Source organism: Falco biarmicus, chromosome Z (assembly GCF_023638135.1).
Source record: "Falco biarmicus isolate bFalBia1 chromosome Z, bFalBia1.pri, whole genome shotgun sequence".
NCBI lineage: Eukaryota > Metazoa > Chordata > Aves > Falconiformes > Falconidae > Falco > Falco biarmicus.
The window spans coordinates 76880933-76900301 of NC_079311.1; the positions used below are offsets into that span (position 1 = coordinate 76880933).

The 19369-nt window shown below is 41.7% G+C and overlaps 1 protein-coding gene across 9 annotated transcripts in view; it reads right to left on the reverse strand.

The window, feature by feature from the left end:
• The window catches only part of CELF4 (CUGBP Elav-like family member 4), a 723065-nt gene that overhangs the window by 29559 nt on the left and 674137 nt on the right, over positions 1 to 19369 (reverse strand). For 5 of the 9 annotated variants that reach the window (XM_056325507.1, XM_056325509.1, XM_056325508.1 and 2 more), the window contains exon 11: positions 18502 to 18645. In XM_056325507.1, the coding sequence (XP_056181482.1) occupies positions 18502 to 18645 (144 nt within the window). The remainder of the gene's footprint in view (positions 1 to 18501; positions 18646 to 19369) is intronic. The other 4 variants (XM_056325512.1, XM_056325515.1, XM_056325511.1 and 1 more) reach the window with 1 other exon arrangement.

Genomic DNA, 19369 nt, shown 5'->3' on the forward strand with positions numbered 1-19369 from the left:
CTCTGCAGGAACCTTGCCTTTAGATAAGCTCACAAAGCTACACTAGTTTTTATCATCACTTTGCTTTAGAGATGGAATTCTAAGACCTTTTCCCCATTCTGTGGAAAGCTGTAAATAATATAGCATTTTAACAAATGGTACTATTTTTTTTTTTTTGCTCACTATGTTTTGTTTAGACCAGAAAATGAAGCCGGGAGTTGTATACTCTGGTGCTATTGGTATTAGTTGCCCACAGGTTTGGACCAGGTTTGGCTTATTATTTTGATTTTCCTCCTTCCTTATCCTGATAGCCACTGCTGTAATATAAAAATCTCCACTGGCAGGCTGCTGAGGGTGGGATCTAGGGTGCAAGGGCTGGGGAGAGAGAATGAGGAGGGAAAATGCCAATAGTTAGTGCATTTTTCTTGTGAGCACGTCCTAGGGACATAGCAGCTAATTCCTCTAGCTTCATTTTGCATTATAGTTTCAGGGGACTTGATGCGCTCAGAAGTTGTTGGTGCATTCAGCTGTCCCCCTTTCTGTTATTTATGTGGAGTTGTATTTCATATTGTTGAAGGTTTTTGGACGGACTCCAAAAGGAAGAAAAGCTATGTGTTATCCTGAGGGCTGAGATATCATAGTGATAAAGGATAGGCAGATAGACAGACAGACAAGCTGTGCTAACAATATCATACTCCTTTGCCTTTTTAGGTCAAATATGTCCTGGTAGATCATATGACGTTGTTGTTGTTGTTATGTGCGCTATTGGCAGTGAACCATCTTTGTTTCTCCACGTCAGTGTCAGTACTGTTAAAGGTGCTATGCCATATTTAAACATGCATGACTAGGAAGAGAATTTATATACTGGGAAAATGGCTCAAACAGTTCTTTCTGAATGCCTTTAATGTTTGAGCCCATGACTATAGGGCTCAAAGCACGACGATAGTACTACAGTTGTCCAAGAAGCTGTCTGTGTTTTGAACACTACCCCTGCATTGTCATCTACATTCTTGAAGGACAAAAGAGAAAGGGAGAGGTTAAAAAGCTTGAAGCTGTTTCTGTGCATCAGTTAATTAATAATCAGAGAAATATATGTTCTGGTCTGAAGATGGTTGGTAGGAGGACAGGATTCTGTGATAAATCTATTTTATAGAGGGGATGTTGTTTTTTGTTGTGGTTTGTTTTTTTTTTTTAATTTTATTTTTATTTTTGCCCAAGGGATTATGTAAAAAGGCTCTTCTAGTAAATGATATATCAAAGCAGCAAAGAATGAAGAAATCTGCTAGGACTGCAGCTCAGGGCATCTAATCTTCCTGATACTGCATAGCATCTTCCAGGAAGGTTGTGACGCTGGAGTCCATGACTTCTCTTGGCCTGCCCTTTTCCTTCATGACTGTGTAAATGACTAGCAGGTAGAAACTAGGTAGCATCTTGGAGGGTGCTTTGGTTTCTCCCTGTTTCTTCCACAGAAAGTCTTGGTAGTGGGGCACACTGAAGGAGCTTCATGCCCTTTTCATGATGCCAGCATGATCGCCAATGGCTTTATGTAACTGATATTACTCAAGGGCTGTTTTTCTGTTTTAATTAGCTGACATGATAAAGAAGGGAATTAGCAATCTATCTCAGAGTGCATTTGAAAACTGTTTTGCAACTGTACACTTTTTATTCACAGTGAGTAGTGTCTCTGCATGGCCATGAATTAGTTTGTACACCAAGTGGAGTCCTGAATGAGCACATCATTATGTTCCCATGGATCCCTAACTGGCCTTTCTGAGTTTTCTGTTCCTCTTTGCACGCTGCAAGGAGAATTGGCGGTTGATGTGTAGAATAGCCCTTTGATGATCTGCTACTGGGTTGGAATATCATATTGCCTCTCCAGTAGAAGCCTTCCTTTGGATGGAGCCCCATGCTTGGTAGCTACACTGAGCATCCCCTAAATCAGAAGTCAAGACTGCAGTGAATGACAGGTCCAGATGCAAGCTTTTGATCTAGACTCTGAACTGGGGGCAGATGGTCCTACAGCAGGTCCATTTGTGTAATCAGGCTGTTCTCAGGTGATGGAAAGAAAAAGAGTAACCTCAAAGAAACAAATACTTAACTTCTCTTAAAACTAAGAAGCGTTATCTGATCTATGTTCCAGATGCTTGCTGCACAAAACTACCATCTCAGGGATGCACTTTGCAAGAGACCTCAACAGAAACAAATAGACATTGGTGCTTATTAGCTTTTTTAGGCCAGAGATACATTTTTCTGGTTCTGGCTATCAGTGTGTTTTTCTGGTTGCCACAAGGAATCTTTCCTGGCACTTCTTGTTCCTCCAGTGTGAAAGTCACTAGTTAAGGAGAGAATCTCATTCTTCCGAAGTTTTCCCTCTTGTAATTTGACCCATGTTCATCTTATTAGAGGGAAATGAGAATAACAGAAGAGCAAGGATCTGCCTCAGCCTGTTGAAGGCAAATTCCCATGTGGCGAAAAAGAAGAAACAGCATGCACATGGGCTGGGTACTAGTGCAGGAGAAGTCCATGCCCCTTGCTTCCCTTGCATCCAAAGTGCTGCTACCCAGGATGTCAGAGGGGGCCTCATAGTCAGACTACTAAGGCGTAGGAAGCTGCAGAAAGCACTGGCGATTGGTTAGACCAGAGGTCCTGCTTCTTGCCTTCCCCCAGGCATTTGAGTTAGTAATTAAGGAATTAATTATTAACATAATTGGTTATTAATGTAAATGTTCTCTTAGCACAAGATTCCTTACTTTTGTTACTAACCAGTGAAGGGTGAGATCTAGGAACATCAGAGAGTCATTTTCTTCTGGGAAGGCAATGATAGGGTGTTCAAATTACAGGAGTCTTCTCTGCTGGGGATGAGCTCCCTTTTTTCTTACCCCACTGGGACCTGGCCACCTACCCCTGAGCACTTCCCTGCTATTTAGGTACATTTAATTCCTGAGACTGCCCGGTTTCTCTTTCTCCATGTTTATTAGTCTTATCAGAGAATGGAGGTTTTCCTTTAATTGCCTTGCAAGGTCTTTACCTTGCTATGTTCTTTACACGATGTACTAGCTGCTGTCTTGCAATTTTTTAGTGTTGTAAAGAATTTCAGGATACCATCTGTATGTAAGTAGCTCTATAATATATGTGTGCATTGGAAGGTATTGTATTGTAAGGTGATTTATGGGTACTGGAATACTCAATAAAGGAGTACGTCTGCAGACCAAGGGCATAGCACTTCAGCTGTTTTCCAGCATCTAATAGGTTTGGATGACTTTTTGGAATATTTAACCTTCCACTGATGTTTAATCATGTCCAAGTGAGATCTGTCTCTCCTGTTATCCATCCCATCCATCCATCCATCCACCCACCAACTAATTTTTTTTAATGTATGGACAGCTAGTAGCTGACGACTATGCTAAACAGCGACTATTAAGTATTTCACATCGGTGGGATGAGATAATTGGAACCTCAGAATATTTGAAGAATTGGCTCAGAAATTTGCTGAAGCATTAATGTTAATATTAGAAATTTATGGAATATTAGAAAATCTTCAAATTGTTCCAGGGGATAAAAATAACTAAATCTATTATTATTTTTTAAGGATGTAAACTAGATGGCCTGGTAAACTTAATCTTTCATCCATAAGTAAAAGTAAAATTATGAAAACTTTGATAGGAGAAGATAGGGCAATGAATTAAAAAGCGTACAATTAGTACCAATCATCATGGTTTCATGGAAAATATTATCTATCAAATAACCTGATTACATGAAGTTGCAAGTTTGATTAATAAAGTAAGTTTTCATAAAGTATGCCTAAACTTTTCTAGAGTATTTCAGAGAGCCGTGCTTGACAGAAAATGAAAGCAGCCCATATCAAACTTCTTAAAAATGGGACGATAGACCACCAGAAACATTGTAAATTGTGACTTACAATCTTGAGGAGTTTCTAGTAGACTCCTCCAGGAGCGGGCTGAAAGCTCTGTGCTATTCAGTTTCTCTAATGTTACCTGGAAGACGTCTAAAGTAATTACTAGTAAAAATTTCCAATCATACAAGAACGGTGAAGTGGTAAATAATGACAGAAGTCAGTTATGCCGACCTGTCACTGCATAGACTGGACTCAAAGAGTGTTCACTTTAATCTAACCAGTTGCAAAACTAATTACCCACAAGAAAAAGCAAGTGGGTCACTCATAAAAAGGGAAAATATTCACTGGAAATCAGTTCTCCTAAGAAAAATATGGGTGTCATGGTAATAGCCAAATACATGAGCTCTCAGGATTATGCTGAAATACTCAAAGTCTGAAGACTCAGTACAGTCTCTGGGGAATACTTTCCAGAAGTAGCAAGGTGATATTACCTCTGACTATGGCTCGGGAAAGAACTTTATTGGAATCCTGCATTTAGTTCTGGTGATTTCTCTACAAAAAATCGGTTTTAAGAATTATTCAAAACTACAGGAATAATTCTAGGTCTGAAAAAGTGATAGAAGTTGTCACAATTCGTGAAAAATAAGGTTATACAGTCTTCTGACCATAGTCTAAAAATAATTTCTAATATAATGTGTTTAGTTTAATACAGGAAAAAAAAAAAGAGCTTGATGATTTCTTCGGGATGGAAGCAGACATTTGACAAATCTAAAATGGAAATAAGGCACTGAGTCTGCATTTTTTAAATAGTGAAGATAAATAACTATTTTGGAACATCTTGTTTAGCAATAGGGGTGGAGCACCTATCAAGTGAAATCTTGATTAAGAGATTGTCTAAAAGGGATGCTATGACTCAAGCAGAAGGTTTGAACCTGTCGAATGAGCTAAGGTATCTGGCATATGATATTTCAGAGTTCTGTCCAAAGGATCAGAACAGTCCCTTCTGATACTGCATATCTGTCTGTCTGTCTGTCTATTGCTTATTTCACATTTCAGATATTTAGAAAATCAGTTCTTGCCTACTCATCTGGCATGGACTGCGGTAACAGTCATGATAGAGGTGACAATTGATGTTAATGCCTTATAATAAATGGCCCCAAAGTGTGGGCTGCGGACCACTGAGACAGCTGACTGGTACTCGTTCTTCATCTTGCTTCCAGCTGAGAGAAACTGAACAGATGGGAAGGGGAGATTAAATGAAGAGTGAAAGTAGATGGCATGATTAACTTTCTCTAAAGGTCAGAACACCCAGTGCAGAAGGTAGCTTGAAATACACAAGCATCTTCCTTATGTCACCTTCCCATCTTCCCGTGAATGAAACTACTTCTATACATTGAGGCAGTGTGAGCTGGAATGTACAGAATAGTGGTCCCTGTTATTGCGCATTGTCAGTTGGATGCTCTCCAGATAGTGTCTCAGAGAAGCAGTACCTTCTTTGAAGAAGGTTGAAGGCTGTAGATACTGACCCTGAATATTCTGGTTCAAACCAAGAAGGAATTTTCTTCCTATGGGTCTTCTCTTTCACAATCTGTTTTTGGGTTTGGTTGGTGGCTTTTGTTTTTGTGGTGTGGTTTTTTGGTTGTGTTTTGTTTGTGGTTTGGTTTTTTTGTTTTGTTTTGTTTTTATAGTTATTTTCATACAGAAATTACTGTTGTGACTCACATTGAAACCGCAAGGTTAAGATTTGAGATTAGACTAGAATGTGGACAGTCTGAAGGTTGAGCAACTATTCATCTGATGCTATATACTGTGGTTCTACCCATTCTGCTAAGTAGGAGTTGAAGTTACCCAATGAATGGATGGAAGAAGTGAAGGATTCAGGCTTCAGCCATTCTCTGGAGACCCCATGAATCAAATACTAGACCAGCATACAAACATGTCTGCTGTGGACAAGAATCATTGTGTTTCTTCTAAAAGAAGCATAATGTTCCAACTCGGATGATAATGATGAGGATGATCTTCTTAACAAGGAACAAACTTGCCAGTGAGGAATCACAGACAGGTGAATGGTATTTGGTCTTTTTAAATGATGATTAGAATTGAAGCAATTTCCTAACTGCCTTCAGAAATGGAAGGAACTCCTCTTGACTTGGTTTCTGAGCCTTCCTTGTAAATGTTTGGTTTCATGATCTGTCATATAAGGTTTAAGGGGAAAGTACAGGGTTGGAAAAGGGATGAACTTTTTAGGAGACAAATCCTTCTGCCAGTGTAAAGCCAAAAGCAAAGAACAAGCTTAGTGTAGGTTTTACACAAGTTATGAGTGGGACCTAAGTAGGTGCTCAGTTAAGGATGCACTGAGAATGTTGTTGAATCCAGACAAAAGATATTTTTACATTTGTTTTGTTGGAGTTGTACAACATAAACAAGATGAACATAACTACTGAAGCTCCCACCAGCCATGTCACAATCTGTTTCTTATCTTAATTTTAATTTCTTTGCTCCCAGGCAGTCTCCTGGATCAGTTTGTGGGTTCTTAATTAAAAAAAGCCATGTATATGAACACTGCAGCTACTGAAATCACCAATCATCCTTCTTGATCTATAAGAGACAAGCATCATAGAAGGTGATCTTCTTTTTGATAGTATTTCATAGTAGGGAAGTAAATTCCTTCCTGGGTAATGAAGAAAAAACCTCTCAAAATAGGAAAACGAATCAGGAAGGTGCACTGTGAATTGTACTAGCGACTCCTTTTTATCAGTTCTTTTATGTCCCAGGGAGTCTTTGAGATAGATACATTTCTGGTGTAGTAATGTATGGAATCTCCCCACCTTGCTCCTGTTGATCATTACTTGGATAGGCAACTAACAGCCTCTCTCCTTTATGTCATTCCACACCTGGTACCTCATTATGGGCAGGCTGGAGAAATCCAACAGATACAGAAAGATTTGAAGCTTCTTTTGTGGGACAGTCTGGAAGTTTCTGTTCTGAAACCTGAAGTAGTGATGAACAGTTTTTGGCCATGCTTTTCAAACCAATACTTTGCTTTCTATGGAGGCCAGTGGGTGAAAACCAGCTAACAAAACTAAAATTGAAATCAAAAGGAAAAAAACCCTGCTGTTACCTGGCGACTCATTGGGAAAGAAAAGGAAAAGAGAAAATCCCTTAATATCTAGACCAGGAGGTTGTGAGCTGACACTGAACTATGCTGGGCACCAAGAGGTGAAAGGAAGGAGTTACACAAGTATATTTTAAGCTGGAGAATAATGTACTGTTCCAGGTCCAACCATCTGTTCCATCTCTGGTCCTTTCAGTGTCAAAGTAAGATGTCTGTGTTTTCAACTACCCGCAACGAACGGGGAAATGATCACCTGGCCTCTTCTGTCATCAACGTTAATGGGAATGAAACAACTTCATATTATAGTGTAGAGGATCATAAATTCCTGTGGGTTTTCCATCAGAGTATTCACCATTAATGGCCTTCAAAATCCTGAAGTATCCTGAATCCTGGACATCTCTGTGAAGAGCTTTCTTCAGTCTCTCAGAAGAATTATTCAGTCTGTAGGACTTGAATCATATCATAGATTGACTAAAGCCTGTTCTAATTCTGGCTTCCTGGGGCTTGTGCCCAATAACCTGTCTGAATTCTTGATCCGCCCTTCGGTGGGAGATGGGAAAATAAGCTTATGCTTCAAATGAAATATGGGGAGTGAAATATTGCTGGAAAACACATTTACAAAAATCCCTTTGACTAGAAAAAGTGAAGATCTGAGAAAGGCAGGATGTCTATTGATAATTTGGACAGGGATCTTATTTTGAAGGGATGGGGTAAAAATATAAATTGCCCCTAAAAAAAACTGGCCCTTGCATTGACTCCTAAAATCAAGTAGCAAAAATTCTTCTCTCATAACCATTTTTAAACCCTCAATAACACAATAATCCTTCTGGAGCCTGTTCAACATGTCGGGAGATGCACAATGACCAGAGTAAATACTTTGCAATTTCTGGAAACCCTTCTAGAGAAGGACTTTAAAGGGTCATTAGAGACTTATCTTTAGAACAATCATATAATTTCACCTTGAAATGGTCAGAACACAATCAGATTAGTAGGTCATGTTGCCAGAGAGGGATAAAACCTGTTGCTTGTGAAGCAGCTGAAGACAGCAGCTGCTCTTAGATGTTTAGATACACCTCTTCCCTTTTATAACAATAAACATACCTGGCTAAATATCAGGGGCACTAAAGCTCAGCTAATGAAAGGGGCATAGTCCTACTGTCTCTAGATTTTTTGTGGCTTCCATCACTGAGGATCTCATTAGACATGTTCCCTGGCCTGCAAGCTCTATTAACAAAAGCACAGCCAGTCAATTAGTGAAGCGATTACTATTCCCTAATCAGCACTCATTAGATCACATCTGGACTTAGAGTTTTGGGCAACCCTTTCCCTCAGCCTAGGAGAGACAGTGACAAAGTGGAGTGAGTTCATCACAGGGCCATTGTGACAGGCAAGGGCTGGAGCACATGCCCTGTGAGAGCAAGAATACAGAGGTAGTCTCCTTGCGTCAGGAGAAGTTCAGATAGGACATAAGGAAAAGGTTCTTCACTGAAAGGGTGCTTGGTCCATCAAACAGACTCCCCAGGGAAGTGATCATGGCACCAAGCATATCAGAGCTCAAGGAGCATCTGCACAATGCTCTTAGTCATATGAATTAGTTTTAGGTAGTCCTGCAAGGAGCAGGGAGTTGGACTGGATGATCCTTACGGGTCCTTCGAACTTGAGATATTCTATGATTCTATGGTTCACAGTGGTGTATGGTGGGAGAATGAGAGACAAGGGACATTAACAGAAACAAGAGAGGTCCAGACTGGATATATTGGTAAAGCTTTTTCATCTTGAAGTTCAGCAAGCATTGGAGCAGGTTGCCCAAAATCAAGCCACTTTTTCAGTGCTTTTCATTGTTTTTAATAACTTGCAGACATATTTGTTATTGCAGAAATATATATATATAAAAAATAGATAATGTACATACCTAAGCATATGCAATATTTTACAGATATTGACTGGGGAGAGTGGAGACGATATTGTATTTGGTTGAGAGTTTTAGGTAGATGGACTTGGGAATGGTTAAGAAAGGTATACCTATTTTTCTGGGCATCTGCAAGTTGTTACCCTGGTGACAACCTTTGAAGATGTCAATATATGCTGTTTGAAGATGTTAATCTCATCTGGAGATATTTTTATTTTGATTTGCTTACTTGAAAAGGGAGGATAGCACATGCACTAATACATTCAAACAATGATAAGGTTGCAAAATTAAGCACTTGAGTTAGAAATGCAAGAAATGATGTTACCTATAAAATTTTAATTCTGTATTGTTTTGTATATGCATTAAAGCATTGCTTCTAAGCACACATTTCTGTATTTTTCTTTTTCATGACATCCTTGTTTTAATTACTGTAGAGAATGAATAACATAACAGGGTGAGGAAAATGGCAATGTATCAGACTCATTATTGCAAGTGTTGGAATGTAGAAAGTAAATAAGGCAGGGAAAGGATGGTTTTGTAGTTGTACAACCAAATGCTGCCTTGGAGAACTGGAATTGATCCCTATTTCTGCCATGACATCCCAGTTATTCTGGTATATCATATATCATAAAATTTCTTTAATAAGATCTCCTAGGCTACTTTTTTGCTAGTAAATAAAATAGGGCAGGTTCTGACTGAAAATGGTACATTATGGCTTAAATCTACATGACTAAACTCTCTTATCCCTTGAAAGAGGGTGGCCTTGTCTTGACTGCTGTCTAGGGATGCTCCCTGGCCCTTGTTACTGCTGAGCAACCTCCAGCCTTGAGTGAATTATCATGGCCCAAACAGAGCCAATGGTACACAAGCATTAAAGAAACCTTATATGGATAGTTATGGCATAGTGCTTGAGCAGATATGTGAGGACTCTTTGGTTTGTCAGTGAAAATGAAGCTTTACTGGGGGTTCCTCTTTTCTTGATACTCAGTGCATGACCTGAGATTTCACTGGCAGAAAGGCTTCTGTCTCTACCTGTGTCTGAAGTAAACATAAACATGGCATGCCCTGCATTGTGCTAAATACTTTGGAAAACAAGCAAACAGACTAATCAGGCTCATGGCATCTCAGATTCGGAATAATAAATAATTTTGAAAATCTTTCTATGCCTCATCATCCCCTTGGTGAAATGAAGACACCCTGACCACTGTGAAAATGATGTTACTTAGCTCTGTGGACATCCCAGATGCTCTGCTGGGAAGTGCCTTAGGAAAAAAAAAAAAAAAAAAAAGGAAATAATAGTAAATTCATATTCGTAGTAGATTTGAATATTTTGTGGGAAGGAGGGCCTAAGGCCAAGCTCAGAGCTGTGAGGAACTATTGAACAGCTGCTGCTTGGTAACTAGCTAGCTGACAGACTTCAGAATGCTGAAAAGCAGTCCTGTGCAGTGAATGAGGCAGGATAGATGGATATAAAGAAGTTGAAGATAGATATATGGGGATTGGATGCATGGTTGGATGGACTGATAGAGACTCGTCCATTCTGCAGCTTGAATTTGCCTTACATCAGAGAATTCTTGGGAAAACAAAAATAAATATAGTAATGGTAATGGGTAACCAAAATGCTGTGGTGGGTTTGCAGTCTCACGAAAGCGGGATGTGGTAAGTCTGCACTCTGCAGATCAATCACCTTGAATTCAGAAATGGGATTGCCCATTGGAGGTGTCATTATTTCTGACTTCAGAACAGAAATTTCTGGCCTGCATGAAAGTAGCACTGGAGACCGCCCTCTGGCATTTCTACACATGGATGCATTTGCATTTGAGACTATAACATCCTTACAGCACATGTAGGACCAGCCATACACGACTCAGGTTCATCTACTCTATCTAATGTCAAAGGATTTTTAGAAGAGGTGGCAGCAGATAGCATGCTGTGCAGGCCCACGAGAGCCCCCTCAGGCTCTTTTCTTAGGTCCCAGTCCTGGTGGACTGATTTGAAGCCTAGAGCATTAAGTTTTTTAATATCTTTTAAAAGCCTTTCCCCCCCCCCCCCCCCCCCGTCTTTTCTTTCTTCTGGCATTAATTCTTAACATTGGTCATTTCTATTAGTCACATAAATAGCTATTCCCCCTTTGAAGGTCATTAAATGAGTAGCCACAAAGACCCTGTAGCAATGAGTTCCTCCATCTAATTACCCCATGAGTAAAGGCATTTAAAATGATTGTGTAAGTCTGCATATGAGTAGGTATATACAAAGATACCCATAACTTTAAAATATTCTGGATGGATCCTGTCTATTACTTGTGTGGAAAGATGGATGGAACAGTAACAGACACATGGACAGACAGATAAATAGAAGATAGATTCTGCTAACACAGTCTTGTCTAATAAATTGTTAAGCTACAAAAGAAAGCAGAAATCCCTGTGTACAAAGTATAGATTTTCTTTAATGTGAGTTATTGGGAAAAGACAGAGCTGTCCCTTTAACTGGAGAGCTGCAAACAGCTGTTCCTTATGCATACATGCTTGCTTGGTCTGAAAGTTTTGGTAAGTCAGTGCATAACTGACAGTTAGATTTATCTCCCCAATAAGCAATCAACATTATAATAAAGGAAAAATGCTTTCAGTGCACCTTTGAGAGTGCATCAGAAATTAATCTAAACATCAAATTAATTATAGTTTGTAAATGAATAGTGGCTCACAGCCCTAATACTTCTCCCGCTCCTCCTCCTCTCCCTAAAGCCTCCCCCAGCCAACTGCAATGGCTGGAGGTGTTGTGCAGTGAGTCTGATGAACAGCTCCTTCTCTTCCTTACTGACACAACTCTCCTTATCAGCTGGGAAAGAGTCTCATCTTTACTCTGCAGACCTGAAGTCTCAGAGCCTGACCACTTTGGAGTATAACAGAGAGTAGCTAGCAAATAATAAACTTTTGTGCCTCCTTCCCCTTTTCTCTGGGAGCACTAAGCACCCCTCTCACGGTGTCCTCCCACTCTTGGATCACTTTCCAACTGAGCTGGACACCTCATGAATCTCTCCGTGGCTGCCTGCCTGTGGCAGGTCTTTCAGAGTGGAGAGGACCACAACATACTAGCGCTGATCTGAAACGAAACATCCCAGGGGTTAGGCATGCTTAATGTGGCTCAAAAATCATTCCTATATCACCTCAACCCAGGCACCCAAATTAGTGGCCTTCTTCCATTACACTCTGAGCTTTGGTCTGTAGCTATATGGGAATGACAACCTGATATTGTCCAGGGACCCAAAACAAAATGTATTGCCACTAGATCATGCAAAGTAAAGGACATAGCCTAATTCCATGGGCTACAGGGAGAAAAGCTCATGTAGATAATTTTCGTAGGAAATTTGAAATCAGGTTAAAAGCAAAAAAAAAAAAAAAAATCATATTTAATCATAGGACTGGTAACAGCAGCAAGCAGAGCTCCACCTCTCTCCCAAGTGCTTTCTAATAATTCCTCTATTGGGTAAGAATCTTCTTATTTACAAAATAATAATAATAAAAAATCAGAAAAAAAACCCCAAAACCAAAAACTTTGAGTTGTTAAATAACTCTTCTCATCCATGGATCCTAAATCCCTGTGCAAAGGAGCCAGTGTCCTGCTACAGGAAGAGGAACCCAAGGTACACAGCTAGGCTGGTTCCCAGGTTCCCATATGGGGCAGGAGCACGAGACTAATTTCTTACCCTTGCAGCACCAACTTACTCCTGGGCCTGCTTATTTCCCTGGATAAACATAAGAGGAATTGTTGGTTTGGTTTTTGTTTGTTTGTTTGTTTTTGGTTTTTTTTTAATTTTTTTTTTATTAAATGAGAAACTGCCAGATTTGGCAGGGTGTGTTGGAGGCACATTGTGAGCAGGTGCTGAACAATATTTTTCCTGATGTACCTCAGGGTCCACTGTTTCCCTCCTATGTCTTATGGAGTACTGCCAATGCACTTTAGACCTGATCTGCAATGCCCCTGGTCCCAGGGCTCTGCATAGCTTTGCCAGTATGCCAGTCTCTTGGTGCTTCTCTCTTCTCTCTGTTTCAGTTTCTAGGTTGAAGCTCTGCAGCCCATCACCACCTGCCTGCTGCTTTGCATCTCCCACTCCACCTTTCTGCCACCACACTGCCGTCTTGAACTGCCACAATGTGTTTTTAATAACATGATACAAGCTCTACTCATCCCTCAGCCCTTCTCAGCTTCGCCCCCTCCTGTGTCCAGTCCTCATTCCTCACTGCTTTTCTCACCTTTAATATCTCTCCTCTGGCTCCCCTGTTTCTTTTCATAAATGAGGAGCCAGAGTAAGTTTAGTAGGGAATAGAAATATTTAACAGCAAAAGTAATTAACTGCTGTGACCCTCATCAAATGATGTTATGTTTTCTCTTTTGGCATCTTCAGAGAAGACTGGATATTTTTCCAAACAGGGTGGCATGCTAGTAACTTTCAAGTGGCATCCCTTGCAGGAAGTGGGAATGAAACTCGATGTTCATGTTGTACCCAGAGTCAAACAAGATGTTTCCTTTACACCATATATGTCTACGGTTCTGAGAAGCCCATGCAGTTTGTAGTTAAAACTAGAATGCTCCTTGCTATGTTTAATGTGGGACATTTCAAAAAAAGAGTGGGACATCCTTCCTGCCAGTGTGAAAGTCTGTCTGGAATGCATAGAAAAGGAGAAAACCACCCAGCAGTTGTTGTTGCTCACACCTGGGGTATCAAATCATTTTGAATTGGAGGGAAACCATGGTGTCTGTGGCCATAAGCGAGGTTCTTCAAAGTCTCCTGGAGTTATTGTCCCATGTGGAGAAACTCAAGCTGCCACGCTAGTGGATATGGGGAACAGGCACATGCCAAGGAGACACATGTGGGGGCCAAGGAGGGGAGGATGGAACAGAACTGGCCTGACAGCTCCTGCTGTTCAATGGTGTGCAAAAAGCCAGCAGATCTAGTTGCTCACTGCTCACAGAAGGATGTGACTGGAGTAATGAATTTCCAGCTCCACCAGTAAAGCAATTCCTCTAGCTTTAATTTATCTACATCTCATTTGACACCTTGGAGTAACCACTTGGCCTCTGCTGCTCCATCTACATCCTCGTTTTTCTAATTTCTGTCATGTCTTCCTAATTAATATTGCCCAAATCTATCCTTTTCTCTCTTTCCTCGGTTAAAACATTTTCCTAGAACATGTCTGTCTCTGTATTTCATTTGTTTAACATCTTCAAATACCTTCTTAAAATGTATCTTGTGTGACAACAGTGAGTGCTCCTGAAATTAGGACTGTATTGTAGGGTCACCCTACAAGAGAGGTTGAGTTAGTAGAGTTAGCCATGTGTGGGCAATGTAAAGAACTGCTCTTCTCACATTGACTACTTGCCTTTGCACTCTTAATAGTGTCATTTTATTGGAGTTTTCTTTTTGCCTTGTAGACAAACCGGTCACATTTAAATTGCCTGCATAACTGAGAGGGGAATTACCACCAGAACCATTGAGATCAGCACTTAGATATGTCCTCTGACATTTAGCATACCTACGCACAGAGAAACTTCTACATACGCAGTGGGAAGGTGAAAGACCTTGTGCAGTCTCTGCCTTGCACAGAGAGAAGCTCCAGGGTCCTGCAGAAGTTGATGTTCAGGCTGTGGCACCCTGTGCCTCTGTGCAAAACTTCCTAAGTCAGCCTGCTGTGAGAATGGCAGTCACTGTCTTCAAGGAGTGCTCAACTAAATGTGGTTTTTCCCTGAGTGAGACAATGATTCCTGCCATGGCCCTGCCATTTCACTGGGACTAGACAGCATGGTCCGGCAGGAGGAACATGCTGGCTGTAAAAGAAGTGCAAGGGAAGAGGCTGCAGATACCAGCTGGGTACTGAGTGAAGGACAAGTGAGAGAGGAGACAGAAGGGCAGAATGGTGAAGAGCTGTGAAGGTGAAATCAGTAAGTCTGAATACAAGAGGGCAGACAAGGCAACACCTGAGGAGAAACCCAAGGAGATGCTGATATGGTTGGTGTGATGGAAGCTCAGGCCATGGGGATGGAAAGGTTGTCGGTGAGGGGGAAGGAGAATTGTGGTTTGCATTTGGCCATGTTACAGCTGCATTAGGACAATGGAGAAAATAAAAGCCAGAGTTTTGAAAAGTTGGAAGAGAAAACGAAGCATTTGGGTATAGCCTGGATGTGTGCAGCAGAAGAAAAGTCGAAGACAAAGAAGCCTCCTAATTTAAATCACTTTTTTCAGTGAGAAATCAGGGTTGTTTCTCAGGCAGTCTTACACACTACATCAAGCAGTCCTGCTAGGAAAAAAATAGATGTATTTTGAGCGCTGTCACACTTAACACGTGAGATTGGTGTTTGCTGTAGCTTGCATTCTTTGCTGATCCTTGTCAGCCATGAGCCAGCGGTCTCTGAACTGGGCAAGTCAAAGGCTTCATGACCACGGCATGGTTTCTTCAGCGTGTGCAGGTGCTAGTGGTTCTCTGCAGGTCATGGACTCCAGAAACCAGTAGAAAGGCTTGTGGCTGATCTCTCTTTCTTCCTAACACTCTGTGACTGCCTCTACACTAACCTGCCAGTGGCAGTCAAAGGAGATAACTGTGTGCTGAATATGTAGGGCAGAATTCAGAGCCAAATGGGAAGGAATAAAAGTCCTGTTTTGAGATGCTGACTTGCTCACTTGGTGCCAGCTGCTTGCAGGTAGTTCAACAGTGAGACAAGAAGAGCAAATTAAGTATTTTCTGTTTCTGTGGAAAAAAACACAGTGATGTTTTCCTCCATATAATTTTTTAAGTTTGTCTAAAGCAGGACTTCTTGACAATTTCTTGACAACCTGGGGCTAGACTCTGTTACAGCAATTTACTTGGGATCTGCATAGCAGATACATTTTAAAAGGTCATATAATGGTGGAATATCTTTCTGGGGCCAGACAGAATTGTCCCCCCAGGCTATCAGTTGGAGAGCTCTAGCTGGGTTAAAAAAACAGCGCAACAGAATGCAAATGCTATGTTTTTACATGTTGAGTTTTGGGAAATGTTTAAAAAGAAAAGGAAAGTTTTCTTACTTTCAAAGTTTAAAAAAATCCGTTCTTTTCCTTCAGGAAAAAGTAATTTATTTATTTTTTTTTTAAACTGACTTTCTGAACAAAAAATTATAATCACTGCCAGCTTCAGTGGACTTAGCAAAACAAATGAAAGGCCTGATTTTCTGTCATACCCTCTACATTTTTATATCACTTTAAAGTTGAAGGTCACCAGGGTGGGAGGTTTTGAAGAACAGCGTGACATACCTGTGATTATTATCTACCTGGACTTTTGTTATTTCTATCCTTCTGGAGGTGGTGCACATGGCAGCATAGTTAACACGTTTGTCTGAGACCAATAGTCACAGCAGGCACTCAGGTCTATGGGAAAGTAAGTTAAAGCCAGAGAAAACTGGGGCTTGACATTTGGGGCCCAAACCTGACTGGATATTTGTGTTTCAGAAGCTAATGCAAGGTGAGTAAGATCCACTAGCAATGTCTAATACCTGCCTTTGCTTGCCTCTGTGATTGAGTTGACACATCCAAAGGACACCTTCCTGCTTTCAGGCTGGAATATCCCACCATTGGTTTTGGCGTTCACTTCATCAAACAAGCTGATGTTTAGTTTCCCCCAGTAAGACTTAATGTCAGGAAAAATTTCTGCTCAGATCCCTCAGTTCCTGCTCAGTTATCAACCATGATCTCACAGTACCTTGGAAACAGCAATAAAGGTAGCCCCATAAGCCTGCCCCACAAAGTGGGTATGTGTTGCTATCCCCATGTAGCCTTGTAGCCAGAAAGCCTTTCAGCTGAGAGGGGACAAGGTGAATACCCTTCCAGAAGATACTCTCCCTTATTGGACTTCATTTTCAGCTCGTTTCTCCATTTACCTTTGGTCTTCTCACCTGTCAGTATGTGGAGAACCCGGCTCAGTAGCTCCCTAAATATTTATGATAGTAATGGCAATTTCATTGCCAAAGGTCCGTTTCTAACTTGTGAATATCATTGAAGCATTAGTTTTCAATGTCACCTACAGCTGTGCTGGTCTGCTCATCTTGTTATGAGCTTTTATATGGTTAAAGCTCTAAAAAGCAGGTGCTCTCTGGAGGGAATGGGACTAATTCATCATTTCTCATTTGAATTTCCAACTGCCTCTTCACACCAAACTCTTTGTCCTCCATTCCTCTAGTACTTGAGAGTACAGCAACCCAGTGACTGCTGGTGAAGGAGAATGCTGTGCCCTCTCACATCAGAGGACAGAGCTCCTTCAATTAAAGGTGGAAAAAAACCCTGTTCAGACCCTCTGTGGATGGGCAGGAGGAACTGTGCAAAGAAAAGGAGCATGAAAATCTTGGAAGTACTGTCTGACATGCACCATAGCTAGGAAGGGATGAAGTAAGAGTTTTGGGAGGTGGCTGTCCAGGAGAAGAAAAGGGAAGGCAGCATGGAGGGGAAGCATAGTGTGGAGACTGAGAGTGGCTTTGAAATCAAATGAAACTTCAGTAAGTGTTAACTCTGGAGGTTTGCTTGAGAGACAGAGTCCAGATCAGCTGCAAGTAACAGGAAAAGAAAGGCAGTAGTTTGTCCCATTGCACTTCTCAGGGAAGGTCTGCAAAGAGTGCAAGATGGTGGAGAACCAGAAATTACACATCCCAGTTGTGGGCACATGGATGGGGGAGATCCCCTGTCGGCCAGTTGGGATGGGATCAAATGTGGCAGGGTCTGCATGCCGCTGCACTGCCAGGAGGGATCCTTCACAGGCACGGCTTTGCAAGCAGCAGGATCCCACTGAGACACCATGCACGCCTCACCACATGGTGGTCGGCAGGCTGAGCCCTCCCGTTGTGGGTGCAGCTCAGGGTGTCCCTAGCTGGTGGCTCACAAGCAGCTGAGGCTGTGCTCTTTCCATGCTCCAGCTGGTGGGGTTGAGCCAGCAGCAAGGCCAGAGCTGTGTGAGCACGGTGCAGCTTTCAAACCCAGCCTCTGAGCATGGCCTTTCAGCTGAGGCACAGGGTTAGCTTGGTCTGTCTCCATCTGCTGTGGCACTGGCTTGGGTCCAGCGGGCTCAGAGCATGGCTGCCTGCGGTCCACCAAGCAGCCACCCCCCCAGAAAAGCAGGTTTTCAGCTGATGTTCAGCCCTTGACCCCTTACAGTCTAATGCATCACAGCTGCTGGAAAGCTGCCCCCACAGCTCTGCCTTCCCTTCAGCCCCATGTCCTGTTTTTCCTTTTCCTTAGGTACAAAATTTCCCCTTCTGCCACATGCTCATGCTGCTGACCCTGTCAGCATTTCACCTACTCCCCCAACCTTCTCCATTTTGCTCCAGGTGCTTTAGTCTTTTCTGCACCCTTCCCACCTCCCCTTCAAAGGGGGGATATTGTCCACCCCACCACCAGCAGCTGCAGCACCCGGTGGCTGGTGAGATGCCAAACCTTCACCTCTAAGCAGCACACACAACTCTGAGCATGAGACAATTAGGAGAGAAAAAGGAAAGAGGGAAAGTATTGACAGGAGTAAATTGAGAGAAATCATAAAGCTTAAGCAGAAAGAAAGCAGTTTGAAAGGTAAAGTATTCAGAGAAAGCCCTTTCCTGGATGAATCTAATTGTTTTGTTATCTTTACCCACCAAAGCATTTACTTTGGTTTGTCGCCCGATCCACAAACACTTTCGAGGAGATGACATTACCGAAAGGCAGGAACATCTGCATCAGCTCAGCATCCCCAAACTCCTGGGGCAGATGGTAGATAAACAGGTTACAGCCCTCTGGTCCTATCAAGAGAAAAAGAAGACCCATGAATGGAGAGAAATAGGATATGAGAAAGCACATGGTGGAGCTTTACTTTGGCATTCCCTCTGTCTGACTGGTGAAGGGTCACCTCGAGGACGCAGTCTGTAGACTCTCAGAGGAATGGACAAAGCAGAAGACCAGGAGCTCAGAAAGTCACCTAGAGGCTATACTAACTTCATTAACTTTCCCAGGACAGACACCAGGATAAAATCTGGAGGCAGAGGAACGCAGCAGCACATGTGGCCAAGGAAAGACAGAATGGAGGAAAAAGAACAAAAAGAGTGAAAGAATGTGGTTCATAGTTTTTCTTTGCTCCTCATAATCTCCTTTAATCTGTAAAGTCTTAGGTGACCCATGCTAACCCTTGCCTCTTCTTAGTGTCTGCATGTAGAAGCTTCGTTATGCTTGTTGTATCTGTGTGAGGACTGTGATAACAAAGAGAAAGTTATGCACAAACCCACAGGCTTATTTTGTTTTGTAGCATTTTATATTCAACCCCACAGCTTGACTCAGCCTGAAGACTCTCCCCCATCTGGACTGTCTGGCTATGTCCCCCATTCTAGAGGGTTCTGCAAGAAAGAATACAGATGGATTTCAATCCATATTACTAGACAAGAGGAATTGCCCTTTTTTTGCCTCAATGTTATAACATATACTCTTACAGATTTCAGAGGCTGCTTGGAAAAATATCTAGAAAGGAATATT